This window comes from Sebastes umbrosus, chromosome 1, assembly GCF_015220745.1.
Source record: "Sebastes umbrosus isolate fSebUmb1 chromosome 1, fSebUmb1.pri, whole genome shotgun sequence".
NCBI classification, from domain to species: domain Eukaryota; kingdom Metazoa; phylum Chordata; class Actinopteri; order Perciformes; family Sebastidae; genus Sebastes; species Sebastes umbrosus.
Genome location: NC_051269.1, coordinates 16,525,686 through 16,547,084, shown reverse-complemented (window position 1 = coordinate 16,547,084; position 21,399 = coordinate 16,525,686). Strand labels below are relative to the sequence as shown.

Below are 21,399 nucleotides of genomic sequence, written 5' to 3'. Positions count from 1 at the left end.
GCTCACCTTTGTGTTTTTGTGTGTGAAACAGCTTCATCAGAGTATTTGAGTGCTCCCAGGTCAAAGTAACGATGGCAGACATTATGGCATTCCTCCTCTCGCCTGCGCTGTAACGTGTTTAGACATCTGCAGCAGCAGGGTGGGATTACAACTCGGTGCCTATCTTTTCATCAGCACATTGAGGAAACATCAAAACATCACAGTATCTCAGACCTCACCTGGCTACACCACCCAGCACTGTCAACAAAGTCCCTGAATGTGATTTAGCTATGGATAACAGCTGGAGCAAACCAGGACACCAGTGAAACTTTGATCAGCAGAGTGAAATCTTATGGACAAACGGTGAAGAATAATGTGCAGATTGATGTGGGTGTCTTTCTTTCTCTGGCTGTGTGTTTGGAGTTATGCATCTTGCAGATAAGAGGCAGGGATGTGAATGTGTGATGATTAAAGAGCAGGGTCCTATCTCAAGCAGGCTTAGGGTGTGTGGGGCTGGGTGTCGGGAAGGCGGGCGCATATCCTGTTTGTTAACCACACACACACACACACACACACAGAACTACCCATCCAACAGTAGGAGAAGTAAAAGGCAAGTTGTTCTGTGGGATTTGATTTTTTTTTAGGCCAGAAGAAGAGAGCAGATCGAGAGAACAGAACTGAACAGAACAGGGGCCAGATTCACAAAGATATTTAAGACTGGTCTGAAGTGCCTGTCTTAATATTGGTCTTAAATTAGTCTAATGCTAGGTGGACAGTTTCACAAAAATAAAGGCTTTTAAGCCTAAAAACCCCAAGCTAACCCAGAACTTAGACCAAGCCTCCAAGAATAGCGCTGGGCTGTGAAGGGTCATGTCTAGAACGTTACCCGTAAATTGCGAAAATGATCTGAGATCTGCAAAAACTTGTAAAAACTCTTGCGAGACTCGCTGCACAACAACCTATCCTGACCTTAACTATTCAAGATTAATGCCTAATCTTAACCATCTTGCGAGAGTTTCCCCAACTTGCAGGTTCCCTTCTAGGCACTACTGCTGTGAAGTGATTTTGGTGTAGTGGCCACACTGGATATTGCAACTTTCAGGATCATCATATGACACACACTGACCCATAACGCATTTTCTCCATACACAATCATTAAAGCAGAAGTAGGCAATATTGGAGCAAATATGATTAAAACTCAATTTTTATAAAACGGTCGCTATATCGTGACAGTAGTACAGGTAGCCTGAAAAAAATCATATGCTTCTGCGTCCTCCGGTATCCTCCGGTGCTCCTAACGCCATCTGCAAGATTTTCCAAATCGGAGGAAAACAACCAATCAGAGCCGAGCTGTAGCCTGCCATCTCTGAGCAGCTGTCAATCACTCACGAACTCCAATCAAACAGTCAAACTAGGCAGCGCTGATCAAATATGAATCAACATTATGTTACGTTAATGCTTATTTCTCGCCTCAAATGTTTTCAGAATCATCTTGTAGTGCACGGTTTAGCTGTAAAATGAGAAGGTTTGTGATGCCGCCACCATTGTGAAATCTGGTGAAGGAACGCCAAGTTCTGGTCACATGACCGGAGCACAGCCAATAGGAACGCTCTCTCAATGAAATGACCTGTGATTGGCCAAAGTCTCCCATCACGGGCTAGATTTTTTAAAATCCTGAAAACAGAGCCATGAGGAGGAGCAGAAGTCTAGTTATCTCTCAGAACACTTGAATTACAATATGTTGAAAGGTTATTCTGGAGATTTTGTCCAATGATGCCAAAAATATACTGCCTACTGCCACTTTAAGAAAGAAGCGGCGGTAAAATGGTGAATCATTTTCCCTGAGTGTCACAAATGCCCCAAAATGAATCTTTTACAAGCAGAATTTGATCCAATAACATTTGGAAAGTCTAGAAGAGTTGTATATTTAAATTATTTCATCCCATTCATGTGTGCAGGGAGCTAACAGAAGTCTCTGATGTGCATGCTCTCAACTGGTTCAGCTGGAGAAGGACTCTACTGAGCATGCTCTAGGGCAGTGGTTTTCAACCTTTTTCAAGTGTCAAGGACCCCTAAATTTATACACATTAGTTTCTGCTTCAGAGACCCGGGACTCCATCTGAAAAGATTTTGGTTGTTAGATATGATTAAGACCAGAATTCTATAGTTGTCAACTGAGGAGACATAGAGGAAGTGAAACCTATGATCAGAATAGTCACTCTTATGACTCTTGCTCACATTGGGCTCACTTCTATAGCGAATTAAATAATGAAAATAAACTGTTAAATGCCGACTGGAACTCCCTCAAGGACCCCTGGTTGAGAACCACTGCTCAAGGGGCCCAAATTGTGGATTCATTGAAGAAGCCTGCGGAGGCCTTCTTTTTTTTTTACGTATATGTGCTCAGTGAGCAACTTTCATAAGAATTTATGAAATGCAGTATCCAGTTTTCCTTAATACATCCATGACTGAGAACAATGTTTCCATGGTAACAATCAGCAACACCTGGTAACCAATGGCACCAAATGCCAAAAAAAGTGGAAAACATGGCTCATAATTTCTTGATTTGCTAAAAATGTTGTTGAACGAGAAATGAGAGAAGGTTAGACAGTTTTTAGAGACCGCAGTTACCTGTTGGAAACATACAGCAGTGACATCGTCAGTATATATGTCCAAATAAAGTATCCTGAGCCTGACTGACAAGTTATCAGATGAACTGAACCTGCCACATTAAGAGGAAGCCGCAACAGCTCAGCATTTTTTATTGAAGTTTACCCATAAAATGTTTGTGTAACTGTTGAATTGTAGGGACTGAAGGGAGTGGACATGGTTGCTCAGTTAGTTTAAAAAAGCCTTCATTTAAATCATTAAATCATGCAAATTAGCATTACTTGTGATAGTCAAGAACTAGACAGCTTTGAGCAGCAGGTCTATCTGAAGTCTGACTATTAGTTTGATGTAAGCCACAGTAAAAGCATATCTTTGTGAAGCTTTCTTCTCTTCTTCATTCAGTTCTCCTCTTTACTCTGTTCCTACCTGTCCTCTCCTGTTCAGAACAAAGCAGAGAACAGAAGAAAAGAGACTTATTTGTTTGATGCACATGGACTTTCAGTCCTACTGGGGGCGCTATCAGCTCGTAGATTGACCGAGATCTGCCTCGATCCAACCAAGCCGACCACAAAATGACCAGCATGAATAAACCCAGTCTAAAGTTCTGTGTGAATATGCAGTCCATGTGTATGTATATGTGATTATTCAAGTGTGCATATGTGTGTGTTGACGTGTAGGATATGTGCCCAAGCAAACACACACCACACACATAGCCCACCGTGGTTGATAGCTCGTGCTCGGTAGAGGAGTATTAGTTACAGGATTGAGAAATTATTTGATTATAAAATAGCGTTGACTGTGTGTTCTTAGGCAACTCATGCCAGCTCCTCAATGTGTGTGCCAGCAGGCCGAGCCCAGTGTGGGAGTGTGTGGATGTATGAGTCTGTGTGGACAGGAAAGGGAAAAAGGTTAGTAAGGGTGAGATTAAAAATTTGTGTAGGCCTATGCATGCATTTACATATATCTGAGTTCATTCAGTGATGTGTGTGAGGGTGTGTGTGCGCATTCCTGTGAGGACCCTGAGTGGATCAAAGCCGCTGACACCCCAGGCAGTGTCCTCCTGAGGGAGCCAGCTGTCAGATCTGGGATCAGAGATCAGCGGCGTCTGTCCTCCCTCCTCTTCGCTCTCTGTGGGGTCTGTCACAGCAAGTTAGCACTTGGCCAGAGGCACCGATCAACAATCAGATTAGGCTCTCCCGAAATAATAGCTGTGACGACTGGCGGCGAGGATCGGACCGGCCAGAGAAATAGATGCTGAAGAGGGAGTGCTGTTGTTTCTTAGTTTCAGCTTTAAAGGATAATTCTGGTTCATTGCAACTTTTGTAGCCTGACGGAGCAAAACAACAACAATCAGACTGTAAACAAGCTGACATTTTAACCAGATTATCTCAAGAAGTGATTCAGATAATCTGCTTTCATAATTTTACCTGTCAGATGTTTCCAGCACTTAAGGTCTTTATACACCAAGCCCGAAATTGTCGCACATTTAAAATAAATACGACTTTGCGTAGGCTACACACCGACTCCAAAACATTTGGCCGTTATTAGTTTTTGGAACAGGTTCTAATTTCTGCTTTTTTCTCATCCATCAAAGCTGTTTAAATTCAAACGTCATCATCCAAAATGGCTGATAAACTGGATTCACATCATACATTCGTCTCCCAGCACAAAGCAGAATTAAAAAATAGTGGGCCTGCAGAATCGTGGATGGTCGCAAAACACGGACGTAACATTACCAAAGATTAGACAGTAGTGATTGTGCTCTAGACAGTTAAACAATAGCTTCTTGCCAATGTTCTTCATTTGAGATTAATTCAGTTTTGAATAATAAAACGCATTGGGACTCGAGCTGTGTGCAAGCTTGTGTGTAATGATTTTTATCGGATAAAGGATTAAAAAACGCATATGAAACATACGGACTTGGTGTGCAAAGGCCTTTACTCTGACAGTTGCTATTTCTTGGAGAACTGTCATGTCCCCACTGTTGGCTACAGCAGTACTGCAGATTTAACAGGATTTTTAAAATAATGATTTCAATGTTTGTTGCTTATTTCTTTTTAAAAACACAAACAAATGTAGCTAATGCATGTAAATATTGTTTTTTTGCAACCCTGTCTCTAAGAATTACATTTCTATATTGCTAATTCGCAACAGTAAATACGTTTTGAGGAAACCTAATGCCACCAGGGTTGTACCAACATAATGAGGAAATGTTAATTAACATATCTGGCAAGTTGTAAATGTCATACTGAACGTGTCAGTAAAATGTTCACTGACAACATGTTCTTGTTTTCCTATATCTATTTTATGTTTATGGTTAGGCACTCAAGGCATTTGGTTAAGGTTAGGTAAAGATTGTCTTTAATACAGAAAAGGTCCACAGTGACATAAAGCATGTTGGTAAAACTGAAGGTGAGCGCACCCGAAGTGTCCATAAGAATTCCTCATTGCACAGGAAAACTGTATGTGTTCCCAACTAAGCAAGTTTAAGCCGGAGGTTGGTCTGTACACTGTTTTGGTAATAATTATCATTTGCCGTCATTTTCTCTTCCAAGGTTTGACTTACGTGGCTGTTAGTTTTAAAAACTCTCACATTGTCTGACCGCTCATTTTTCTTGACTTCTTTTTAGAGATGTTGCAACGTTCCCGGATCTCAGCAATGAACGTGGGGAATGCAATGTTAGTGTTACAGATATGAGTGTAAAATAAAAAAGAAGAGAATCGCCATCACTTAGGTAATACCCATCCATGTGGTGTTTCATGACCTTGAGAACGTGGCATAAAGACTGTGAGAAACTTTATACGACTCAGGAAGAAACAGATTCAGGCGAACTGACAATTGGCAAAGAAATGTTAATATAAGCAAGATGATGCATTAAAAATCTGCCATATAAAACACAGCGCTGGTGGTACAATTACTCAGCCCAATTGCATTGGCCATTGGCTGTGTGTGTGTGTGTGTGTGTGTGTGTGTAATCATGTCGGGAGTGCACGCACCCCTGACTGCGTGCCAGGGCTCTGGTCAGCCCACCCGTCGTAGATGTGCTGCCAACTCTCGCTTGGCAGGCTCTTTGAAATCCTTTTTTACCTCTGCAGCGGTCAACAGTGTCAACAGCTCCATCAGACCACATGTGTACGCAGAACATATGAATCAGTGTGACTGGGGCGTTTGTTTGTGCTTGAGCCTTTCTAATAGGATGTGATATGAGTTTGTGCAAACTGTGTGAGTGCAGCTGCTGCAGGTTTCAGTTTAGACATTTCTTGCAGTTGAATTAAAGGGTCGGTTCACCCATTTCCCCGCTCACCTACAGTGATATCTAGCCATGCAGATAGTTTTACTTTAATGCACAAAAGTTTTGAGATATCCGTCTATGAGATTTTTGCGAATGGAATTTTAATTGTGGTTTTCAGACCGTTAAAAAAAAGTTTTAATACATCAACAGGAGCATCTTTTTTCCAGAAACAGTGTTCCATTACTCTCATTAAACCACAGACCTCACTGTCAACAGTTTTTATTGGGACTGTTTCTTTGGTAGAACCAAGTTCCAATGAAAACTTTTATCCAGAGTAACTGGGACATTTAGACACGTCGCTGTTGACTCACGCTGTGCAACCAAATATTGTTCAAACCAACAAAACTCTATTTTAAATTCTAGAGGAGAAAGGGTCCAAAGAGCAAATAATGTCTTACAGTAGTAGGCTGAATTTCTGAGAAATGTGTATAAAGTGATGCACAAGACATAAAATATTTCCATGCAATTGAATGTCTTGAATATTGAATATTTGGTCAGAGTTCGCGTGTGATTGACTCGTGGCTCTCATAGATGGAAGCTTGGGCGGCAGACTCCTGATCCGCTCTGACTGCTTGTTTTCCTCCGGCCTGTGAAATCTTGCAGATGCCATTAGGATCACCAGAAGACACAGAGGCACATTCTTTTTCTCATCCACTACTGTCAGGATATAGTTACCGTTTTATAAAAATAACTTTTTTTAATCATATTTGCTACATTTCTACCCACTGCAGCTTTGATGCTGTAATCATAACAGACAAAATTCCATTCACCTCCGTTTTATTAGGGTGGAGGCGGAAATCTCTGAATATCTTCAAGCCAACACAAAAATATCTGCATGCTAGATACCCATAGAGTGAGAAAACATGTTGTTATATTTTGGGTGTAGCATCAGATGTGGTGTAGCATTGTGACTGCAGCGTTAACTCCTACTCACCGCTGCCCTTTTGCACCTTGCTCTAAAAGCTCCCCGAAGCCTTCGCTTTAGGAAGTCTGAAGCTGGAACCCCCTCCTCCACACACACACACACACACACACACACACACGCACACACACACACACACACTGAAACTTTCTCTCCCTCCATCTCTCTCTCTCCTACTCCCTCCTCTCGGCTCAAAACTACAAGAGCCAGACAGGAGTGCACACACACAAAATACTCCTGCTCACATGCACGCACACACTCGCTGCACATGCATGGAGTGGAACAGATCCACAGAGCTGCACAGTAGTGAGGCAATGGTGTGTGATTGAGAGAGAGGGGGGTGGAGAGAGAGAGAGAGACAGAGAGAGAGACAGAGAGAGAGAGAGAGCATTTACCCTCCACCACTTAAGGAAAGCAGCAGTGTGGAGAAGTTGCATGAAGCGTGTGGTTCCAACTGAGGACTTTCTTATCAGACCATGGAAGCCAAGAAGTGGAGGTAGAAGAAGAAGAAGAAGAACAGGAGACCAGAGTTTCATCTGAGGGATTACTGGACTCTTGGTATATATGTGCTCGTGTCATGGTGATATCCTACATGATCGTCTCTTGTTGACAGGAGCCCCTCTGTCTTGGATTTCCCAAGGATCAACGTTTGTTTTCTGAGCTGAGGAGTGTGTGAATGAAGTGTGCGGAAGCAGGAAACATGTCAAACGGACGTTTCAGTCACCTGTTGAGGGCAGTCTGGCTGTTGTGGCTGTGGCAAGGTGAGTTAAGGCACTGTCTGCAGGATGATAGTGTCTATTTTTAAGTCCTTCCAGCTGTTTAAACAGCTTTAAAGTTTGTCTTAATTTACTAACTCTTTTTTGACCAGTGGATTTGTGCAGATTTCACCTGATTAAATTCATGCAAAGCCTAATTTTTTTGCCAGATTTTGATAAAAAATAACTTGTTTCAAAAGATTAGTTTAAGCTTGGTATGGGAATAAGTTGTAAATCTCACATTTAGAATCAGATCTTAAAAGATTGCAGCAGATTTCCGCCTGTAATCCAAAGCTTCTGCAGTATGAAAGAAAAAAAATCCCGAGATAAACGCTCTCTCATGTGAGAAATAAGCTGAACACTTGTGGATTTAGCTTCAAGAACACATGGCAGGACACAGAGACAAAAAAGGAAGAGATTATAACAGACAAAACTCATAATTACAAGGAAGCTATTATGTAATTTGTCACAATTCAAATGATTTGCAGGGTTCAACATGTGGATCAGCACTTTGAAAAGTAAAAACACAACCTATGCTTATGAATAGCCGGTCTGTGTTCCCCCTCTCCTCCTCTGTGTGTCTTCAAAGCGTCGGTCGGATCTGTGGCCAGTGGAGGAGTCTTTAAAAGAAAGCTTTGGCGGGTGCCTTTAAACAATGGCTCCCTCGGAGCGGGGAAGCGTGGCCCTGGAACTAATGTTGCCATTATGTTAATGGTTAGAATAACAGGAGACAGCCATTACTGACCTCAGGCTGCTGTGCAGAGCTGATTGTCCAGCCGCCGCAACCTCGATCGCAGCATTTTTGCCATCAGGGTTGGTTAGGGTGATGGGACAGACAGGAGGAGGCATCTGCCCAGTTATAATCATCACCCTGAAAAACCTCTCCACCCCTCTCTCCACTCTCTCCATCCACCCCTCGCTGCTTCACTGGTAGACTGGTACCTGTGGATTGTTTTCTTTTTCACCGCTCAAGTCCAGAGCAGACAGGCGAGGTTGAGTCGCTGGCCCTGACCAGATGTCAGGAGGAGCTGAGCAGCTCTTAATCCAAAACAGAGCAGAGAATTAATTTAAGGAGCCAACACTGATATCAAAGCGGAAGTTTGGACAATATAATTTAAATTCAGATGCATTTTGACAGGTGTAATGTCATTTCTGTGAGGGGTGGAAAGCTTCCCGAGCCATTGATCTTCATACTGACTGTTTGCTTGTTTTTTTACTGAACACCAACTTTTAACTTTAAAGCTACAAACGCTTAGCTCTCTGCCTTGATGAAGTGAGAAAGATGAAAGTGGCCACATGGAAGAGACCACAGTGAATATTTGGATGAGGTCTGGTGGATTCTTGGACAAAAGAATTTCTTGTTGTGAAGATCTGAACTGGACTGGATAGGAAACCCCAGAAACCCTTGATCATATTCATATAAATTAAACCTTGGATGCAGTGTTCATGTTTTGGCCTTTAACAGTCCCATTCCAGCTTGAAACTCTCCAAGTATTTGAAACATCCAGCAGCCGGATCTCCCAAAAACATCTCCAAACCGAGCTTTTGGATTAAGGTGAAACCGATGTAATCTCAGCTCGAAAACATCAATGGACCATCAACTTCTCTTGTTTTGCTATCTACATATCGACCGCCTCGGCTGTCCACCAAAAAGATACACCACAATGTCAGGAATCTTCTGTCTAATAGCACAAAACCCAGTGGTACAGCACAAAGCTGAGAAAATGGTGGAGTAGGTGGATGTGTTGGCTCGACGCGGCAGCTGTTTTACTCATGATGAAGGTGTGAGATGCAGCAGGACGATGTGTGTGTTGTTGTGAACAGGAGCCAGAGTTCGTTAACCGCAGTGGAACTGGCAGCGGCGTCCACTGGGCAAACCTCTGTAGATCCCTTCTCTAAATAAACGAGGCTGACGGATTAACCGGCTTACACTGTGATGAAAAGACAACAGCGGTCGTCTGTGCGCTGCCCCGGGGACAGAGGGAGACTCCTGGTCCAGGAGACCGCTTTCAGATGCTGGGGTTAAAGCCCATAAAACAGAGAGGGTGAGACTCAGGGTTAGAATAACACAACAGACCTCATGTTCTTTGAAAGACCTCTAAATCAACCTGAACTTGGCCTAACTTTGGCGACAAGGAAGGAGGGAAGGGAGAGAGACAGAAGTAGGGTACAGCAGCAAATGATTTCACAGTGTTGGGCAGTAACTCATTAAACGTGCTACAGTAGTGGGATTACTTTTGTTTAGCAACGAGTAGTGTAAGGGATAACAATGTTGAATTCAATACATTACGGTTATATATCCTAGTAACACTATTTTGACAATTTGTGCTTCGACATGTTTGATGTCTTTAGGCAATGATTGTGTAAGTTTATTGCATATCACACAGCAGAGACATGTCATCAAATGAAGCAATGCAGGTTTTCTTCTTTACCAAAGTCCCAAAAACGTCTTTTGCGTCCATTGTTGTGGTTTGGGCGTGTGCCTGTGTGTTTTATTTCCCCTTGATTTAATTAAAAAATGGCACATACTAAATGTTGCACCGGCCAGTGTATTCTGCGTCACTTCATGTCATATTCGGATCGGTTGGTTTGTAGACGTGAGTCATTGCAGCAGTCACATTGACAAAATTTGGTTGCTAAATCTCTGGTCTATGGTCACCAAAGTAGTCGGTAGATGCGTCTCACATCATGATCTATAGGGGACCACCGTTTTGGATTGACAGCGTGCATGTTTCTCTCACAACTGTCAACTTTCATCTCAGACAGCCCAAAATCACACAGTGTAATGGAGCCTTTACAAAACATTTGCTGGAGGGTTTATATCAATTTCCACATGCTGTGAGACATGTTAGCCCTGCGCAGAGGCTGGAGGAGTGTGAAGGCAGTGATCCTCAAAAGTTGTCTCATTTACATGTTGTATATTCTTAGCTGCAAGGTAGCCATCGGCAGCTTTGCCTACATTCAGTTAAGGAGAGGACTTGGGGGTTAGTCACCTGGGCTAGGCTAATAGTAGCTGTTGATGGACAGTAAAACAGAAAGCTGGCAGCTTGTCAATTCACAATGTGTTGTTTTCTACTTCTATACATGTTAAGTATAGAATATGAGACACGTGGAGGCTTTGGAGCTGTTCAAAGGCAAATAGATGGAGCTGGTTTAGTAAAAGTAAAAAGTAATTTTACATAATTACTTTTGCTGCTGAGTAATTCAGTAATAATATATGAATTGATAACATTTTTCAAGTAACTTGCCCAACATTGGTACCTGATAGGTGCTTTTTACTATGTAGAACAATACAGCTGCTCCTGAGCTGGTCCACCATCACAAGAGAGAGAAATAATCTGAATAGTCCTTATGTACCAAACTTTGTCCAGCGGTTAAAACAAATGCAACAACATGTGCAACTTGTGACGAATGGCTGCAGACAGTCCTTCGTTGTAACTTGTGACGAATGAAGACAGTGATTCCCAACTCACAGGACAGATAAAGTTGGGAATCACCATCACATAACACCTATCTACCTAGATCTGGAGGACAGCTCAGTGACTGAAAAAGCAGCTGTGATCTGTGAATAATGTGCAGCAGTCATCTAAATATGTGGAATGAGCAGGATCTCTCAGCTACTGTAGCGTCACACACAGGAAAACACACACATGCACCTCACTAATCTTGTCATCCTGGCTCATGAAGAAGCCTCCTTCAACCCCCCTTCATCCTCCTGACCAACTTCATTCACCTCATCAACCACTGACAGACACACGGAGGGGGAAAAAAAAATTAAACAAAGACGAGAGAAAAAAAGGAGGGAGGAATCTGAAATCCATCCAGGAGAAATGAGCCGTAAACATCATGGCTTTTTCATCAGGGGAGCTGGGCAGTAATCAGTGGAGGGGGAGGTGGGCCAGGAGGGCAGCGGGCACTTCAGGGACAGTTTGGAGGGTTTTGTCCTGCAGCACTGAGGCAAAGAGACATGAGAAAGTGGCTTTACAGTACCACACTGAAAGAAATGGGGTGAGGATGTAGTAAAAAAAAAAAAGTAGGAAACACATAAAACACTGGAACTTGGAGGGATTGGTCCTACTCTGCCATCATTCCACTGCACCACCAACATTTTTTTCTTTCACCTTGACTGCCTCCACTTTGGATTCTCCATTAAAAGCCTCAATAGAAGCAGCTATGAAGCAGACAAAGGTGTCTCTCTCTCTCTCTAATGAACGAGACACAACGTTGACTTAAACGTCAAGCACTTAATTTCCCGCTACAAGCCCTGAATGAAAAGTACCAGGATCTGGTTCTTGTTTTTCCAGGATAGCTCCAAAATAAAGAAGTACATAAAACTGTATTTTGACTTTGGCGCTGCGGATGGGACATGAGAGAGGAAGAGCGAAGGCTGCCAAACCGTAATCACAAGTGCAAACAAACAAACAGAGTGCAGCCTGGAGGTCTTTTATAAATGGTAACCCTTCTGCAGTGTGCTGTAAATCAATGTGTGCAGTGTGCTTTTGTGAAAATGCATGCATGCGTGTGTGTGTGGAAACAGGATGAATATGGGAGCTCAAAGACAGGTAGATTACTTTGGCCGCTCATCAGTCGGCTGAAGCGAGGGCCGGTGGCGGCGGCAGCAGTGTTGGTGGTGATGACAGACTGACCGTCCAGACCACACGCAGGTCACAGGCTGCTGCGCTGACCCCTTGTGGGGGAGTCATGATACTGCGTGATGACACATGGGGGACGAGCGTTGTCTCTGGCTGCCAGTAACTCAACATCTGAAGTGTGTTGTCCAGCTGCTGTCAATGACATCAGGTTTACTGCAGCAGTGCAGAAAGGCAGGAACACAGAGAGAGAGAGAAGTGGCTTTAACCCTATCAGCCACAGCAGAACACCGGTTTCTCACACACTGTTTAAATGAGGCTTGCACACAGACAGATCAGCCTATCTCGCTTGTCAGTCAACATATAAACAGCCCTGACCCGTATGAACAAAATGAGCTATCACAATTGGTTGTAACCTCTCTTTGTGTGATGTTATGGCAATCCAAAGGTTGTGTCTCATTCTCCTTAAAGGATAGGTTCACATTTAAAACAGTCAGGTGCCTATATGAGCACTGAAACAGGCTTTTCCTCGTCTTAATACTGACCATTAAGAGACCCCTTCCTAATGAGCTCCCAATGTGAGTGATGGTGAATCACAGTCCTCGTTCTGTGCAAAAATGTTTGTTTGAATATGAGGCAAATCAAGAGAGTATCTTCCAAAGTAATTTTAGTACAAAGTTCCCCTTTGTGTTTCCCAAACAGTGTTTCTCTTCAAAATGACCATTTGATTTGATTAACTCAGACGTCTGAAGCCTCATATTAGCTTCACAATTTTGCACAACACAAAAACTGTGGATTTTATCTGCCATCTCTTAACACACCGGGGCGTGACAAATAAACAACACTAAAATGCGAAATACTCGCCTGTGAAAATTATGTGTTTAGGGCTTTTATTGTGAAAGGTAAAAACGGAAGGAGTGGATCTGGTGTGCACTACATTTGTCAAGGTGAAAGGAGTAATAAAGTTTGCCTATCTTGGACTACGGAGCCTCTGTGCTGTTGTTTCATAAATATAACTCAACCCGTTTCACACAACGTGATTGGTTGATGCCTTTATTTGCGGTGTGAAAGCTCAGAAAATCAACCTTGTTCCGAGAAAAAATATGACGCTTTTTTGCTGTGTAATATTCGGGTTTTGTGTGAATATATTAATGACAAAAATAACAGTTTTAAAAAATATATTAATGTGCGAATTAATGGCATGAAAAGAATTCCCCATGTGTAACGGCCTTCACACTGGATGCACATTGGAAAGAGATGTTGTAATTGCCAGTACCAACAGGAGGAACGTTTACAGCGAGCACAACCTGTTTCAATGTTCACATAAGCACTTGACTGTCGTTTTAAGACAGACTTGAAAAAAATATGAACATATCCTTTAATGTGGGAAGAGCCTGTTATTTATTGGCTGTAGTGCTTTAGTGAACTAATCACATGTGTTGACCTTTGACCCCTATGAAGTCATGTTAGGGACATAGTTTGACTTTCAGTAAAATCAGAGTCAACGTTAATTTTAATAAATGTTTTGCGTTGCAATTAATCAATTTGACCTGTGTTATCTTTTAGTTATGAGGCAGTAGGAAGCCCATAGTTGCTCACTGATTAGTTGGATTATTGTTGTATAATGAGCTTCCATATTTGACACCAACATAACTACAATAAACAACATTTTGCTTAATTTTTTTTCTAGGAAAACCTAAATCCCACATATGTACACTAAGTTGCCAGTTTATTTATTACAGTACTGTTGTATTAAAACTGCATCAGAAAAACTGGCAGCTGAGCATATAATCCAACATAAATCATAAATGTAACTGTTCACATCAGTTACGTCAGTTTTACAGTGAGTTTTATTGGTAAAAATACATTAAATCTGTCTCTGAAAGATGCACCGAGCATTATACCATGACAGAGAGGTGCAGACTACATCAGGGGGGAGGTTTTAGGAGCCATAGTGGAACAATAAATCAGTGGGAACCATTGCAGGGTAAAACTAATGACATCTGACTGCCTGTGTAGGAAGTGAATCAACTAAAATAGTCCCCCATCTCCTCCAAATTGAGATGGGGGTTGGATATTATCATATGTATTACAACATCGCCTCACTTGTGGTTGGAATAGGCTCTTTTGTAGAGGAATACTTAAAAACCCACGATGAGCAATTTTGTTTTACTAAGCTCTGCTTTTATGAGTACTCTTTTAGTAAATGCAACCATATGCCCAACTGGAAAGAGATCCAAGAGAGGGAGAGGGGCTGAATGACAAGTGACCTCAAGAAACACTATATAGAAATGTTTTGGCAAAAAAACTGAATCTCAAATATAGAAACCCAAAATGACTCCACATCACATCCTGCGACTCTTGCCTCTCTGTCCATTCATTGCACTGTGTGAGTAACCGCTGAGGCAACATGTTGCATGCAGCTACAAAGGGTGGATAACACAAAACAGACCGATTGGACGACTTGCAAGGAGCAGTGGAAATTAATTAATCCTGATTAGTATTTCTGCTCCGAGCTGTCCCGTGGGAGCGCAGCTGGGTCCGACTGACTGGGTTCCCTCGCCAGCTGCAGTGACATGGAGCATAAACAAACACATCAGCACATGAGGAAAATTGTTTCAATGCATATGACAGGAAAGAAGAAGTATTAATCAAATCAACAAATTGACAGGCAGCTTGAAGGAGTAGAAATGGGCCTTGAGCTTAAATCTGGTTTTGTGGTCTGTGACTTTATAGTTCAAACTAGGCAAACTCTACATATGGGTGTGTGTGTGTGTGTCCATGTGTGTGTGTCAGGTGGAAGGATGCTAGGAAATGACTGCGCTGCACACATGTCTGTGGTTGTGGTCAGCATATGGGAAGCATTCCAAGAGTGAAGGGAACAAAAAATATCCTCCGTCTGACACTAACAAGGCTAATAAACGCCGATCAAGCAGCCGCCATCTTGGAGCCCTTTTAAAGAAAAAAAAAAAGAAATCCAACGTCACACACTTTCCATTCAAAGTCCCCATTTTCCTTCAGCTCAGTCAGAAGAGAACAAGCTGATCTGTGGCTCAACAACTAACTCGACAGGTGATGTTCACCCCCAAGTTCACCCCCAAGTCAAATGAGAGAAAAGTGGAGAGAGATTTCACCCATAAAGCTGTCCACCGCAGATGACCCTCAGGAAAGTTGAGAAAGTGAGAGTAAGAATGTGAGAGCTGTGAGGATAAAGGGGAGCAACAGGGAATAAGAGAAAAGGGAAAAGGGAAATAGAGGAGAAATCAAGCTGGATACTCTGACTTAAAGCAAAAGTTCAGAAATACTCTCATGGCAGAGAGTTAGACGAGAAGATTGATACCACTCTCATGTGTGACTGTTAAATATAAGGCTGCAGCCAGCAGCTCGTTAGTGTAGCTTAGCATAAAGACTGGAAATAGGGGGAGACAGCTAGCCTGACTCTGTCCAAAGGTAACAAATCTAGCAGCACCTCTAAAGCTCACTATTTAACATGCTATATTTAATTGGTACAAAAACTGGCATGTAAAAACAACAATTCACCATTAAAGGAACAGTGTGTAACATTTCAGGGGTTTTACACTCTGCAGCGGAGCGGAAGGGTACTCAGTTAGATGCAATCTGCAACCAAACCAGTAGATGCCAACAAAATCCTACACACTGTACCTTTAAGAATAAAAGTGATTGGACGAGTGTGAGAGGAAAAACATGTCAAACAGTCTGAGAGAAAACAGGAGATGGAGGCGTCTGTGAGAACTCATCCCCCTTCACTTTTTGACATTTGTTTTGGGAGGATGAAACTGAAGCCATCATTTTCACAACACATTGCACGGACAAAGCCCAGTGGGTTTCCTCACGTTGCAGCCGTGAGGGTGCAATCAGAAAATCCTCTCTGTCTCAACTGAAACCAGATCGGAGCGCTCGGCCTTGCCATGTCGACACACACATCTCTGTTCAACAACAACAGCAGAAAGTGCAGTTATGATGACCAGCGACAGGCAGACAGAATGCAGATGTGCATGTGTCAGATCAATAAATGTTATGGTGTGAATAATGCTTTCATTTGGATTAACTGAACTGTCAGTGTTTGGGAAAAGTCAAGCCACAACATTCATCATTGTAAGTGTTTCTTGAATGTGTTTGGCTCGGCCGGCCTGCTGCTGTCAGAGACCCGCTGTTTGGTTTATCTCATACAAAGAGCATGCACTCGTGCTCACACACACCTCCTGCCTCCAAGCAAACCCCCAAAACAAGGCCCGTGTGTTGCAGCTGCAGGCTGATTGGAGTGACAAGCCAAAACTGTCTGCACCGTGGCCAACGTCCTGATTCACAGCTATGTATGGCTTCTATAGCACCCACTCACCACTCATTACACGGAAAATATACCAAAATTACAGCCCTCAAACAGCTTGCAGTCAACCAGAAGTGTGTTTAGATGTAACAGGGAGAAGATGTGAATACTCCCTCATGGCTATTATCTGTTCCCTTCATTTTCAAATGGAGGAGGACGTTAATAATCTGGTGGTGTTCATTTCCTACATCCACCCAAACTCAGCCTTGAAATCTAAACGAAGCGTAATGGAGCCTCAGTGTTTATCTGATATGATAATATTTACACACTGTTTTCTGACTTTCCCTTCCTCTGTAGCCGTGTTTGTGGCTGGGACCGGGAGTAAACTATGGGAGGTGCCCACAGCCTCCTTCACTTCCTCCTCCAACCTCAGTGAGAGCCTGCAGTGGGAGCAAGACTGTCAGTACCGCCACCTACAGGACCGAGTGAGAATCACAGCAGACATCCCCCCAAGACTGGACGGCACATGGGTGTCAACAAGGTGAATTGTAGCGATGACATGCCAAAGCAAGAGTTACAGAGAAGGAAGCTTAATAAGACACTTCATGTTGTTGTTTTCTTTGATTTATCATCTTTTCAAATTGTTTTATCCTTTGTAGATTAATGATATCTGTATTAAAAGACAGTCATCGTAGCAGATATCCCCATGATTTGCAGACTTGAGATGTGGCCTTCAGTCAGACTTGAAGCACAGAAATGTGGACTTGAGACTTGACTTGGTATTCAAGACCTTTTGGTAAAATCCTGAAAGCAGAATTAAAAAAAATACATACACCTTGAATATTTAAAGCAGCTATAATCTATATTTTTCTATCAACAATGGATCACATGACTACCTTTGTGTGAAAGGAGTCGCTCGTAGTGACAAACCCACAGAGACTCACTCTCTCTGAAGCTGAGCTATGAGTTTTTCACCTCATTGTTTTTGTTTTTTTCGGGGCCCACAACTTTTTTGATTCCCTCACTGCTTTTATCAGTAATTGTTTCCAGCAGCAACAGGAAGCTGTTTTCAGCTCTAATAACCCACTGTACATGACCTGCTAGTCATCAAACGACAGACAGACACAGTTAGAGACTAACTGGTGAACATAGTGGAGCATTTAGCGACTAAAGAGACGGATATTTGCCTGAGGAGTTGGTGGAGACCAAAAACAGAGCTAAAAGAGAGTCAGTAAAGAAACACGAATATTGCTCCATAACTGCTGGATGTGTAAAAAAGCAACTGTTTGCTAATACGTTTGTCATATCGACTCTTTGAGGTGCTAATATATCAATGTTGTGTTCACAGCGTGTTTCCGCTGCCCTTAAAAATCATGGCAACAAATTTAGATTTTGATTAGATGAACAACTTTGAAAAGAAAAATGTTCAGAGACCTGAAATATATCCAGCTTTTTGCTTATGATGACTTGTAACTTGAGACTTGACTGAGCTGTGGCCCATGATGTGGCAGAAAACTAACCTCTGCTCACTTTTGTCTGAAATCTATTCATGACACAACTTCATCTTTTTCATTTTGACCGTTTCATTCCTCCGTGTTCAGGTGTGAGGTTCGTCCCGGTCCAGAGTTCCTTACCCGCTCCTACACCTTCCACTCCAGCCGTCACTTCCAGGCCCTGCAGCACTACTACACCGACAGCGGCTGCGAGAACCCGGCCTACTCCCTGATGATTAGGGGGAAGCTCCGTCTGCGCCAGGCCTCCTGGATCACCCGCGGGGGCACCGAAGCTGAACACCACCTCAGCAAGGTGGGCATCGTGGTCCACAGCGTGGCAGCCAAGCAGAGGCTGGCCTCCAGGCTGCCTCCGACCTGCGTGGGTCTGAGCCTGGGTCGAGTGGTGCCGGGGAAGCCGTATGAGCTGTACAACACCCGGGCAGGGAGGGGATGTCTGGCAGCGCTGGGCTTCTCCATGATGGAGATGGGACTGATACGGGTGGAGACGCAGCACCACAGCCATGGAGGGAAGGTCCAGGAGCTGCTCTTAGGGGAAATTCACACTGACTGGACACAAAGGACTCAGTACAGACCTACAGGGTACCAACAGCCTCTGCAGAATGCCATGGTGAGACATCACTGCGTTTTTATTTACCAGAGAGAGATGAACAGAGGAGTGTGGAAGATTAATTATAGAGGTAGAGGTACAAACATCTTGTACTGTTAGCAGCTCAACAGTAAAGCAGTTTCAGCGCCTTGCCCAAGAAAGCACTTCATCTGTCTCTATTAGGTCAATAACGAATCTTCAGACACAACTTCAAATATTGTTTTGGAGAGTTTGAAAAATATTGAGTTTTCCTCGCAATAAGCAACTATTTTGATAATTGATAAGTTATTGCTGTTCCAGCACCTCAAATATGAAGATTTGCTGCGTTTTCTGTCTTTGTGAATGAAACTAGGTCTGCAACTAATGATTCATTTCCTTATCAATTAACGTAGCGATTATTTATGAAATGCAAAAAAAAGTGACAAATGCCCATCACAATTTCTCAGAGCCCAAGGTGACATTTTGTTTAGTTTACTAATTTAAAAATGTTCAGTTTACTGAATCATAATGACAAATAAGAGCATCAAATCATCATATTTGAAAAGCTGAAACCATCAAATGTTTGTAATTTTTGCTAAAAAAAACAAACATAAATAGTTAAACTATTACTATACACTTTCTGTTGGTTGACTAATTGTTTCTACTTTAAATAAAAAAATTTTGGGGTTGTGGACTATTTCCTGAACAAAATAAGCAATTTGAGGCCATTCTCTTGTCCTTGACATTTAAATTTAACACAATTTTCTCACATTTTATAAGTGACTGGTAATTGGTTAAGCAAGTAATCAAAAAAAAACACCTCTCCTTTAATCTTTGCAGCATCACATCCACCCCTGCCCTGTGTGCGCCCTGGTGTACCGCTCCTCAGAGCAGCGCCCCCCGGTGTTGCCCCACAGCCCTGCAGCTCCTCTGTCTCTGGCCGGCCGCTGGGTCAGCCAGCGCTGCGAAACCCGTCCCAACGTCCTCTTCCTCACCCGAGACTTCACCTTCGATCCTGACCAGCACGCGTGGGAGGGCGTCTACCGACACTACTCGGACCCTGCGTGCTCTCAGCCCACTTTCACCCTGAGAGCCTCGGGCCACTATGCTCAGGGAAACCCCTCCGCCAAGGTCTCAGGAGCCACCGAGTTCGTCTTCAAGGTCATCCAGGTGAGAGTCACAGCCGTGGAGGAGACCACAGCGAAGTTGCTGAATGGGTCGAGGCCTGGAAAGTGTGGTCAGGCCGGAGGCTGGGAGGTCGGGATGGAGCAGGACTTGACCCCCACAGATGGGTGCACCCTGCTGGGAATCAAGTTGCCACATAAGGAGTATGAGCTCTTCAAGACTGAGCTGGATCACAGGAAACACCCGCTGCTGTTCATCGGAGAGAGGCCGGCTGACGGGTCCAGTCCAGACCGACTGCAGAGGAGGCCCACCTCCTTTCAGGCTCCCATGGTGCTTTGCAGTGGGGGGGGGACACAGCCTTCACGTCGCTATGGCTCAGGTTTTAACAGCAAGCAGGTCCAGTTAGCAGCCAGCGGGACAGCGAGACTGGCACAGCTGGTGTTACTGGTGCTGGGATCTGTGCTATGCAGCTGGTTCTGTGTTTATTAGAGACATTGTTCACGAATCAAGCCTGTTACACAGCTGAAGTCATTGATGGACATTGTTTTCTGGCAGCTTTCTTTCACTCTTCCTCCATATGATGATGACCAACATGTGAGATGGTCAAGAAAATCACGAGACACTCAGGAGAGCTGAATAATTTTTGATATCTGGCTTTCAGATGCTGCCTGTAGGTTCACTTTAATGACTCTTTACTTCAGCTGCATTTCTACCTATCTGTATATAAACCACCAATATATACAAATGCCATCATTTCAGTATGTAAAAATATATATTCTTTTATACTGTCCTTCCTTTTGTATAATGATCAGATGTTCTCACTTCACAGATCATTTCTGGGTAAATGCAGTTTTCTTCACACTATTATTACAAAGCAAGATCAAAGAAATGTGGATTGCTTATTTCCACACCAAACTGAAAGCCATGGACTTTCCACAACTTCAAACAAGAGCTCATTTTCATCCAAGATGCAGTATAACTAATGCACTTTGTACAGAACATTGTTTTCTCAACATGCTGGAGAGAAAAGAAGCTGGAAAGTGGAAAATGTGTAATCTATAATTGCCATCCTCATTGGTCTAATGCCACTGTGGTGTGAAATGTTGCTTTATCTCTATCCTCTGTCAAAGCTTGTGTATTAGTCTGCTTTTCTATCAGCAGTCGATCTAAACAAATCAAATGAATATTTATTTTAACCATTTATACTGTACTTTTTGATAAGAGAAAGATTTTGGTCTAATATTTTAGTTAGTTTTGCCATTTAAGAAGTGATTATTTTCTATGTGTATTAAAAATGGCTTTTCATAACGTCTTGTGTTCAATTAGTCTTTAAAACAAGAGTCTACAGCAGGCGGCAACCTCCGCGTCTGAAAAGTGAAGCCAACATGGAAGTGCTTTAAACTTGCATTCTTTCTAATAGCCAGCAGGGGGCGACTCCTCTGGTTGCAAAAAGAAGTCTGATTGTATAGAAGAATATGAGAAAATGAGCCTACTTCTCACTTGATTTATTACCTCAGTAAACATTGTAAACATGAGATTATGGTCTCAATCGTTAGTTTCAAGTCTTCTTCAATACAGCATGATGTTCATTAAATAAATTATGATCCCATTTAGAGTCAAATAGACCATAAAGCAGGGGATGCTTTAGGGCGTGGCTACCTTGTGATTGACAGGTCGCTACCACAGCGTTGTCCGTGTTATCACATACAATACAATACAATAACTTTATTGTCCACCGGGGTTGGAAATTTGTCTTCGG

The 21,399-nt window shown here is 42.9% G+C and overlaps 1 protein-coding gene across 3 annotated transcripts; it reads left to right on the top strand.

The window, feature by feature from the left end:
• Window positions 1–7,041: 7,041 nt before the first annotated feature.
• apcdd1l (adenomatosis polyposis coli down-regulated 1-like) lies at window positions 7,042–20,947 on the top strand. 3 transcript variants are annotated; one of them, XR_005208883.1, is made up of 5 exons: window positions 16,105–16,482; window positions 16,794–16,977; window positions 18,038–18,557; window positions 19,356–20,310; window positions 20,470–20,947. XR_005208883.1 is itself a non-coding variant. In XM_037785143.1 (4 exons), exons 1-4 carry the CDS (start codon window positions 7,481–7,483, stop codon window positions 20,127–20,129), a joined length of 1,563 nt encoding a protein of 520 aa, XP_037641071.1. In that variant the 5' UTR covers window positions 7,042–7,480; the 3' UTR covers window positions 20,130–20,947. The 3 variants fall into 3 exon arrangements, 2 of the variants coding, with proteins under 2 accessions (XP_037641071.1, XP_037641059.1); XM_037785143.1 differs by lacking the exon at window positions 16,105–16,482 and adding an exon at window positions 7,042–7,565 and having other exon boundaries at window positions 19,356–20,947; XM_037785131.1 differs by having other exon boundaries at window positions 19,356–20,947.
• The last annotated feature ends 452 nt before the right edge of the window (window positions 20,948–21,399 follow it).